The 11205-nt window shown below is 43.7% G+C and overlaps 1 protein-coding gene and 1 pseudogene across 1 annotated transcript; both read right to left on the minus strand.

The window, feature by feature from the left end:
- Positions 1–284: 284 nt before the first annotated feature.
- On the minus strand, positions 285–5370 carry LOC101087133 (annotated as a pseudogene).
- A 4225-nt stretch (positions 5371–9595) lies between these two features.
- Positions 9596–10999, minus strand: LOC101099693 (olfactory receptor 7D4-like). The gene has a single exon (XM_003981818.4). The coding sequence runs from the start codon at positions 10985–10987 to the stop codon at positions 10049–10051; it is 939 nt and encodes a 312-aa protein (XP_003981867.2). The 5' UTR covers positions 10988–10999; the 3' UTR covers positions 9596–10048.
- Positions 11000–11205: the final 206 nt, after the last annotated feature.

Consider the following 11205-nt stretch of genomic DNA (forward strand, 5'->3'; position numbering starts at 1 on the left):
TATGTCAATTATTCTTCAATAAAAAGAGAAACATCGTTTTCATGTGCATCATCAAATGTGTTTTATGTATCTATAGAACTGGTCATCTCCGTTGCTATGTTAAAGTTTCATCTTTTATTTGAGAGAGAGAGAGAGCGCGGAGGAGGGTCAGAGGGAGAGAGAGATCATCTTAAGCAGGCTCCATGTCCAGTTTGGAGCCCAAATGGGGGGCTTGATCTCAGGACGGTGTGATCATGACCTGAGCCAAAATCGAATCAGATGCTTATCCAGCTGAGCCACCCAGGCACCCCTAATGTTTCATCTTTTACTGTACAAACATTTGTTTTTTTAAACATCCCCATAAAACTCAAATTTATTATTTTACATTAACATTATGGAAGTTAAAGAAAGTAATCAAGTTGTCTCATGGACTTGAAGGTGACTTCTGAATTCTCTCTCACTTCCTAAACCCCATGAAGCGGTCACTACATTTATAAGGTAAGTCAGCTTAGTGCTTGAAATCTAGATGAATATTAAGTTCTTCAGTTTGTCTTGTCGAATATTCATCATATTGACATAAATTAACCCCTTCAGATAAAGGTGAATTCAACTGTTTGCAATATTCTAGCATCCTTGAAAAGCCTTTCCCAGTCATCACAAGCATGAGGAGACATTTAAGTATCTCTGTAGCAACACCTGTTAACATTTGCAAGAAGTCTCCTCCGAAAACCACATACTTGACATACAAAGAAGTTTTTACATTTGTCAGAGGTAATTTTGACGAAGAGGCTGTAGCTGTCCATCTTCTCCGTGGTTATATTTATGATTAACTCTTTAGTTATGTCCACTTACCTCATGGGTGTGGAAGTCTTCTGGATCGACTGTTTCATGCTCACGAAACTGACACAAGTACCATTCATCACAGCTGTGCTCCCGGAAATGTAGGTCGAGGTCACTGCATGAGGAGAACTGTACATTGTGCAGCTCACACCAATAAAGGTGGTCAATAAAATGGGTGTCTGCAGTGTGCTGGCTGAGGTTCTCAAAAATCACTGTTTTATAGTCACAGTGTCTATAAATGTAGGGCTCGTCTTCACGCAGTTTGCGTGTTCGATCAGAAGCACGTTGGTAGAGAAACTGTTCTTGCACGCTTGACACACATCTCAATCAGTACGCTTATGCTTCAGGATCATATGCTGATTTAAATCAGAAAAATATTTGCTGAAAGGGTTTTGGGAGTAATGGTGGGGCTCGGAGCCGACAGTCAAGAAAGACTTCTGGAAGATGTCTTTGGTGCAAAACGGTGATTTTATTAATGCACAGGCACAAGACCCGTGGGCATGAAGAGCTGTACTGGGGTCGTGATGGGTAACTCATTATATATCCTCAGGTTGGGAGGGGGTCAGGGATAGGGAAAGTCTCTAAGGTATTTTGGAAGCAAGGTTTCCAGGATCTTGAGGGGCTGGCTGTTGTTAGGAAAACATCATTTATGACTGTTAGTAAAACCTCAGCCATGAGAGCCTTCAGATGTATATCAGGGGCCATATGCTTGGAGTATAATTGCCAATATTATACTCGGGGGTTAAAGAAAAAGGAGGTTTGCAAAGGAATTTTTATGTGTTTAAAGAGACTCACAGGATCCAGGTTGGGGCGGGGCAGACAGGATAATGTTAAGCCAAGATACCCTTTTGCCCCTAGCAAAGTGCCATCATCAAGGCAGCTGAGCTCCTAGAGGGAGGCCACTCTGCCTGTTTCAAGGACTTGTCAGTGGGCTGTTGGCCATAAGGGAATTTAATTTTTTTTTTAATTTTTTTTAACGTTTATTCATCTTTGAGAGACAGAGCATGAGTGGGGAAGGGGTAGAGAGAGGGAGACACAGAATCCAAAGCAGGCTCCAGGCTCTGAGCTGTCAGCACAGAGCCTGACACGGGGCTCAAACTCACGAACTGCAAGATCATGACCTGAGCTGAAGTCAGATGCTCAACCGACTGAGCCACCCAGGTGCCCTGGGAATTTGATTTTTCATTTGCCTTAGTTTCCCACATCACCATGGCAACCACTTAAACCCCCCTTACATCTTGATGAGGGTGATATTAGGGCTCCAGGAAACAGAGTCTATAGGTTTCTGGAGATTAGGCTATGGATAAGGTTGCCTTTTTCTTGCAGTTTACTAAGTTATCTGTAAACTGAAGGAGACCCCCATTCAGTTTAACCATTTCTGTCCTTTTCCTTTGCTCTTAGGCAGCCAGGAGTGTCTGAGGACCATCACACATATCCCACCTGGTGGGGGGGGGGGGGGGGGAGGTGCTGTTAGCCTGTACTTTGCCCTCAGCTTGCCTTATGGTCCCTCATTACTGTTGAACTCACAAAGTTCAGATTTCTAGATGCCACTGCTATTAGCTCTCAGTAAAGGCTACTTCTACTGGGCCATCACATTCAAAGCTTGGCTCTTGCCAAGAATTTTGGAAAGCTTAGCTGGAGTCTCCCCTTCAGTTTGGTTGTGGAGACTATCAAGGAATTGTTTTCTGTCTCTATATCATAATCTTCAGAAATTGCATGCACTTCTGCAGCAATTGGAACATCTTCAGCAGTGTGAATTTCTATAGGACTCTGCTCTTGAGTTTGTTGGTTGACTGATTCAGGTTGTAAAGGGCAAACATAGCTAGCCTCCTGTAGCCCAAGAGTAAACTATGACCTATGTAAGCTTAGAAGGACCACAGAGTGTGAGATGCTGAACCAGTGTTTGTTTTGGGCTTTCATAGAAGTGTTTCTCCTGTTCCCAAAATATTAGTTCTGCTTAAAACCACATTTGCTGAGTTACTGAGAGATAAAACTCCCTCTTAACTGCTTGTTTGAGCTTCTGTAAACCTGCTTGGCGTAATCACCCTTCCCCATTCTCAGGCACCGCATTCTGTTCGAACTAGATAGAAGACTAATATTGTAAACAACATGATTCAGCATTCAACTAGCTAGAGTCAACAAGTTATATTTTAAAATTCTTCAGGACTGTGTGATTGGTGCCCGCCTCATATTTTTAAAGACCTACAACACTGTGTGATTGGTGCCCGCCCTTTCAAACTGCCACCCTTTGCAACCCGAGTGGTCGATACAGCCTTTATGAGACATTCCCAAAGCTTGTTCGGGGCCAGACTTTCGGGACCTGTTGTATTTCCGTCTGGCCCGGCCGTAATAAACTTGTTTTGATCCTGTTTTTGCTGTCCGAAGTTCATAAGTGATCACGACCTGTTAGTGTCAGGCATTGGGCGGGGTAAAGATAGGAGTTAGAGTCAAAAAGAATTTTTGCAGTTTAAGGCTTTATTGGGAACTAAGGTTCCGGGCGAGGTTCCGTGACTCAAGGAGTGAGAGGAGTCAGGGAAGTCACCCCCCGGGTATGGTGGGGTAAGGTTTTTCAGCTGCAGCAGTTCCGGGTTTAGGTTCGGGTGGGTCTTTCTTTGGCGCCAGGTTGTGCTGGCGCTCGGTGATTGGTTGCCCTTCAGTTTCTTCCGGTGCGCTGGCGAGAGGGCTGTCCCCTTCCAGGGACCTCCTAACACGACCTACAACAAGGTGAGTCACACACTCTTCACAAATTTCAGTATCAGCAGATTTTTTTGTGTGTGTGGGAAAGGCAGTGTAGTCTAGAATTCTAAGTAGAGGACTGGGAGCCAGGTAGTAATGGTTTTTCTTTCTGGCCTTGATTCCATCTGTAAATTTTAGGAAGTCATTTGATGTCCCTCTATGGGAATCATCATTTTTGGTGTCAAAATAAGTTTGGTTGTCTCAAGGAACAGACACCAGAACGATGGCCAGAAAAAATTCCATTGAATCCACCCGCAATTCTGCAGTTTTTATAAGACTATCTGCATTTCCTGCTTGGATTTAAAAAGTCTCTTCAAACGGTAGATTTTATTCAGATTTTATAATTTTCTTCTTAACCATATTTAACGGCATTTAAATCTCTAATCTGAATGGAATTTATTTTGACATGTAGTGTGTGATAGTGGATCCAGTCACATTTTTTTCCTCCAGAGAACATGGCTAATTGTTTTAGGACGACTTATCGATAAACCGTTTGGCATACGGAATTGGAATTCCATCCTTTTTTTTTTAATTTTTTTTTAATGTTTTTATTTATTTTTGAAGGAGAGAGAGAGAGACAGAGCATGAGCGGGAAAGGAGCAGAGAGAGAGGGAGACACAGAATCAGAAGCAGCCTCCAGGCTCTGAGCTGTCAGCATAGAGCCCGACACGGGGCTCGAACTCACGGACGGTGAGTTCATGACCTGAGCCGAAGTCGGACGCTCAACCGACTGAGCCACCCAGGCGCCCCTGGAATTCCATCCTTATTTAAAAAACAATTATTATAATTTTTTTAATGTTTATTTATTTTAGAGAGAGAAAGACAGAGCATGAATGGGGGAGGGGCAGAGAGAGAGAGAGAGAGAGAGAGAGAGAGAGAGAGAGAGAGAGAATCTGAAGCAGGCTCCAGGCTCCAGGCTCTAGCTGTCAGCATGGAGTCCAACGCGAGGCTCGAACTCACAAACTGTGCGATCATGACCTGAGCCAGAAGTCGGACACATTGGTTTCGAGAACTCTTGTGTACTACTAATATATTAATATATTTATGTATGTGCGTTACACGCTCTTGATTGTGATAGCTTTATATGTTTTAATATGTCATGGTAAATATATAATGTTAGGTAATATTTGTTGTTATGTTATGCAGTAGGTGTTCAGCTTGGCCTTCTTCACAGGTCAGCTGGTAGTGTATGCAGACAGGTGGGATTAGTATTAGGGTCTGTGCGTTTGAAGGAGCAAACACTTCTTTCCATCTAATTTAGAGGCTTCTTGGGGCGCCTGGGTGGCGCAGTCGGTTAAGCGTCCGACTTCAGCCAGGTCACGATCTCGCGGTCCGTGAGTTCGAGCCCCGCGTCGGGCTCTGGGCTGATGGCTCAGTGCCTGGAGCCTGTTTCCGACTCTGTGTCTCCCTCTCTCTCTGCCCCTCCCCCGTTCATGCTCTGTCTCTCTCTGTCCCAAAAATAAATAAACGTTGGAAAAAAAAAATGTTTAAAAAAATAATAATAATTTAGAGGCTTCTTTCACTAGATAAAGATCTTCTGCTGGGTTTCAGGGATGGTGGCCTTGCCTCTGGGATCATAGTTGAGTGGGGTTGGAGCCGTGTGATACCACAGCTCCTGCATCTGTAGAGGGGCCTGTGGTTGGAAATCCTATTAATAGGGAAAAGGACCTTATCTGGGTCCTGGGAAGACAGGACTGCCTCCAGGACCTTGGTCAGGGCTGGCACAGGGTCTTCAGGGTCCACAGGTGGCAGTGGTGGGGTTTTGGAGTGGTGGGGGGTCCGGAGCCTATTTCCAAGAAAGAATTCTTGAGACATCTTGGTGCAAAAAAAAAGTGGTTTTCTTAAAGCACAGGGACAGGATCCATAGGCAGAAAGAGCTGCACTGGGGTTGTGAAGAGTGGCAGGTTATATACTGTGGAGTTGGGGGAGGTAAAGGCAAAAGGAGGGCCTCCTGAAGGACTTTTGCGTGTTAAAGAGGACTCACAAGATGCCAGGGGTCTTGCTATTGTCAAGCTAAGGTTGTTTTCCCTCTAGTAATGCGTTAACATTAAGACAGTAGGAAGTTGCTGGAGAACTGTTATACTCTGTATTTGCCTCAAGCATTTGTTACCTGGCTGCTGGTTAGAAAGAAATTTAATTTTACCTGTCATCTCCTTCTTGCCTTTGTTCCCCCTATCACTTTGGAGGGGAGGGTGATATCAGGGCTCTAGGAAACTGAGTACACAGGTTTCTGGAGATTAGGCTATTGATAAGATTGCCTTTTTCTTGTAACTTACTAAGACATTTGTAAACTAATGGAGATTCCTGTCCTGTTTGACTGTGATCTGTATCAGTTAACCATTCGTCTTCTTTCCTTTCCTTTGTTCTTGGGCAGCCAGGAGCGCCTGTGGAATATCACACACATCCCACCTCGGGATGGGGGGAGGGCAGGGTTGGGGGGGGGGGTGTTGTGCTAGCTTGTGCTTGACCCTCAGCTTGCCTTATGGTCCCTCATTAGCTCGGCTGTTTTCCCAGTTGTGTGGAAAGGTACGGCTCTCTCACTAGCCATGTGTGAATAGCTCCACAACGCAGCTCAGAGGAGCTGCAGCCATGTCATAGAGCTGCCTTAGGTTCCACATCCATGACCGAGTCCTGTAGGCCTGCTTCAGTGGGCACTGATGGATGGGGCTCCCCCTCGGTCCCTCTGTGGGCATGATTCTTCCCACATCATGTCTCAGAGTCTGGACCTGGGTTGTGGGCTGCTTCAAAATCTACAGGGACACAGATGGACACCAATCCTTCTGGATTCCTCTGTGGGAAGACCACAGCTGAGAGAGACTAGAGCTGGGTCATAGGCTGGCTGTTCAAGGTCTGCCTCTCAGCGAGGTCAGCAGGCCTGTTACCTGAGGCATGGGTGGATGTGTCTCCTTCCAGGGCCTGAGGGATTTTGCCGGTGCCATGGCCAAATGGGGCTGTAGCCAAGTCCACATGGGGTTATGGCTGTTTCCAGGTGTGTACCTGGGACCACGGTCAGTGAGCTAACCACCCGGGCACAGGTCTACTTTTTCAAAATGCCCCTTTGCATTCTCAGGCTCTTCTGGGATTTTGCTGAAACTCCCACAAATGGGGGGGGGGGTCTCTAAAATTTGGAAAAGGCAAGGGAACAAACTTTCTCAAGCACCTCCAGAGAGAAAGCAGCCCTGCTGATGCATTTTAGACTTCTGACCTCCAGAAACATAAAATAATAAATGTGTGTCATTTTAAGCCACTCAGCTTAATGGCAACATGTTACAGCTTCAAAAGGAAATTAATACACCTCTCTTCCAAAATCTGCCCACTTTATTGCCACTGGCTAGGTCACAGCCTCATCATTCATCATCTCTCCCTTCGACCACTTCAACCATCTCCTAACTGTCCCCTCTGCCTCCACTTTCTCCCCCTCAGAGTAATCCTAAGATCCTCATGCTACACCTGTGTTTACGCATGGCGCCAGTGCTCCATTGCTTTCAAATCCTTAATATATCAAAGTAGACTCTCAATAGTCTGTCCTCCGTCTACATATCTAGACTTATTTCCAGTAACTCAGTCATCAGTTCCGTATACCCTCCTGAAACACCTCGGTCTTGAATTTCTCCACGTTAATGTGTATGTGGTTCCTTTCTCCTCTAGTTCCCACTCTCCTCTCTACTTCCTACCCAACCCATTCTCCAGTTAAGCTTCTAGTGATCATTTGGTGCTCAGTGCTCAGTGTATTCTCCCACAAGAAGTTTTTGGTGAATCCCAAGTGTTGGTGATGATGCGGAAAATGTGGATCATCACTCATTTCTTGGGGGAATGCAAAGTAGCGAAGCCACTTTGAAAAAGCAGTTTAGCAGATTCTTACAAATGAAATGCAAATTTACCGTGTGACTCAGTAATTACACCATGAGTTGTCTACCCCAAAGAAATGAAAACACATGTCAACACAGAGACACACATGCAAAAGTTCACCCATCATAACCCCAAACTGGAATATCCAAGTGTCTACCAACTCTGGATAAATAGGGCTACATTTATTTATACATGTGAGTATTATTCTGCAAACATAAGAAACAAAATGCTGATGTGTGTTTTCTACATAGATAACCCTCAAAAATCGTTATGCCAAGTGAAAGAAGCCAGAATCAAAAGACCACATATTATATGATTCCATTTACATAAAATATCTAGAAAAGGCCAATTTATAGAGACAGGAAGCAGATAAGGCATTGCCTAGGACTAGGTGGGAGTGGACATTAACTGCAAATGGAGACAAGGGAACATTTTGGAGTGTTAGAAATGTTCTAAAACTGCATTGTGGTGATGGTTGCATAACTCTGTTTACTAAAATTATTGAATTTACATTTTGAATGGGTGAATTTAATGGTATGCAAATTATACCTCAATTTCATTAAATAAATTAAAAAAAATTTTTTAACATTTATTCATTTTTTGAGAGACAGAGCACAAGGTGGGAGGGGGGGAGAGAGAGAGAGAGAGAGAGAGAGAGAGAGAGAGAGAGAATCCGAAGCAGACTCCAGGCCCCAAGATGTTCAGCACAGAGCCTAACGTGGGACTTGAACTCATGAGCCATGAGATCATGACTTTTGCCAAAGTTGGACGCTTAACCTACTGAGCCACCCAGGCACCCCTCATGAAATAAATTTTAAAATATTTTCTCTGGAATTACTCAAGATGACTTGAAAACTTTTTACCTTTCCTTTCAATAGGTTCTTTTATACACCAACATTATTATGCTCACCACTCCGTATTACAATCATGTTTACCTCTTTGGTCCCCTCCTCAATTTGTAGAGACAAATTACAAATTAGACAATAATTACACACTGCTAGAAACTTAATGGAATCAAAGTGAATTGAAGCCACCCCATTATTATTGAAAAATTATTATTTTTTTCAGTAATTTCAAGATCTAACTATATATGTATGTATATATATCTATATTGATATAGATATAGATATATCTCCAATACTTGTTTTTTGCTCAGTTTGGTTTTGTCCCAAAACCAAAAATTCCAACTATGATATTGTTTTAATTCCCTTCACAGTCTTCACCACCTGACTTCATTAGGGGTCCTCAGAAACAGACACTGAGCCAATGATTCATGTGCAAGTGCTTTACTGGGAGAAGTAAGGAACAAGGACATGGGTTAGAGACAGGAGAAGTGATACAGGGAACAAAATATATCCAATAAAGCATACCATAAGTCAGCTCCCACAACAAGTGAGCAGAGTTTTCATCCTGTGGGAAAATACTGGAAATTGGCACAAAATGGAAATATGAGAATTATCACAGCTAAGGAGTAAAGAAGATGGTATGCCTCACACCTCTCCATCAAGATCTGTCCATGCTGGGGCATACTTCCCTGTTACTTCTACCCTCATGCACCTGTTGCTGAACATTGGCAGTCATAACATTGTTATGCGGCGGAGAAAGTAAAAGGATCCCGGGGAACGAAGGAGAAATGCTGGTATCTTCTACTACTCCATTCTTCACTGCAGACTCATTTCTATCAAAATTCTTTTTAACAAGTGAAGTGAGTTCTGAATACAATTCACAAGTGTGTAACTACAACTCCTGATAATACCTACTATGAATACTCTCCCCCCAGAATAGTCTTAGTCTATTGTAATCATTATTACATGTTTTAGGATCTTGGGGGCATATCTTAAAACCACAATAATGGGGAAATAAAGGTCCAATAGAACATGAAATGGGCAGAGAACAAGAAGAAAGGAAGGAAAGAAGGCAGAAGAAAGACAAATATGAGGCAATATCTCAGTGATTTCCTATGCAATTACCTACAAACCTGAACAAATGAGGTTTCAAATCAAGATCCCTACTCTTAAAGTTGAAAATCCACATCAGTGTTTTCAGGAACACTAAGATAGCAAACTTAGGAGCATGGGATCATATTCAGGTTTCCATGTTGGGATCCATCCCAATCTCAATCTTTTTGAAAAAGAGGGAAAATATCTTAAGTAAATGTCAAATACATAAATTTACAGATGTAGATCAACAAGCACAGTCTTGATATGGCAAGCACTTTGGTTATGACTATTGTATGGTTTCCATTCTGTTTCCCCCAGGGAGAAACAAACTTACAACCAAATTAAGGTGAAGGATGTCAGCATTTGAGAAGACAGTTTTGGGAGGAAACCATGCAGGCACTTGCTATTAGTGCTTCACATCAAGTATTAAAAATCTCAGGAATGACTGTAGGAAAGCTAACCAAAGATAGAATGTTATGCGCTGCAAACAGGGAAGACAAACGAAAAAAGGAATTACTGAAGAGATTATTGAGGAGAAACTAATACAAAACCAAAGCCAAATGAAGGCAAAGTCATGGGGATTTTGAGAATAGAAGAAGTGAGGCATGTCTTTTAGGGGAGGAAGAAAACCAAGAGATTTATATGCACAATTATTTGCCTTTTGGAGCTCACAATGTCTACTTGGTTCTGAGGCCAGTGGCCCATCATGGACAAAGGGCTCCACGACTATGGAGTCTTCTCAGGGCCCCCTTCACATCCTTGTTCCTGAGGCTGTAGATGAAGGGGTTCAGCATGGGGGTGACCACAGTATACATCACTGAGGCAATTGGGATTCTCTGGGAAGAATGAATCCCAGCAGGACTGAGATAGAGCCCCAAGCTTGCCCCGTAGTACAAGGAGACCACAGAGAGATGTGAGCCACAGGTTGAAAATGCTTTATATTTTCCTGCTGCAGAGGACATTCTCATTAAAGAGGAGACGATCAGAGAGTAGGAAAAGAAGATCCCAGTCAGAGGAAACACACCCAGTATGGCAGTCGACACATACAAGAAGATATTATTGATACGAGTGTCAGAGCAGGCTACCTGGAGAATCTGAACCACTTCACAGAAGAAATGTGGAATTTCCGCACCTGTACAGAAGGTCAGCCGCCTCACCAGTAGGACATGAATCAGGGAGACCCAGAAAATGATGAGCCAACACACCAGAACCAGCAGGCCACAGAGTCGTGGGTTCATGATGACTGTGTAGTGCAGGGGGTGGCAGATGGCCACAAACCGGTCATAGGCCATCACGGTCAGGAGGAAACCATCCATTCCAGCAAAAATCATAAAAAAGTACAGCTGAGTGAGGCATCCAGGGTAGGAGATGTCTTTGCTCTGTGCCTGGATGTTTACCAGCATCTTCGGGACAGTGGTGGAAATGAAACAGATGTCAACAGAGGACAGGTTAGAGAGGAAGAAGTACATGGGGGTGTGGAGGTTGGAATCAGAGAGGATGGCCAGGATGATGAGCAGGTTTCCTAGCACAGTGACTAGGTACATGAACAGAAACAAGCCAAAGAGGAGGGGCTGCAGTTCTGGGTCATCTGAGAGGCCCCGAAGGAAGAATTCTGATACTCTGGTATGGTTTCCTGCTTCCATGTGTCTGATGTGTCTCCTAGAGAAGGAGTGAAAAGAAATATTTAGTGCCTAGACAACTGGGACATCAGCCAGTCATTACCTTTATAATACCATCTTTAAAATTTTTTTAATGTTTATTTATTTTTGAAGGAGAAAGAGAGCATGAGCAGGGGAGGGGCAAAGTGAGAGGGAGACACAGAATCCGAAGCAGGCCCCAGGCTCTGAGCTGTCAGCACAGA

The sequence above is a fragment of the Felis catus genome, chromosome A2, assembly GCF_018350175.1.
Source record: "Felis catus isolate Fca126 chromosome A2, F.catus_Fca126_mat1.0, whole genome shotgun sequence".
Taxonomy (NCBI): Eukaryota; Metazoa; Chordata; class Mammalia; order Carnivora; family Felidae; genus Felis; species Felis catus.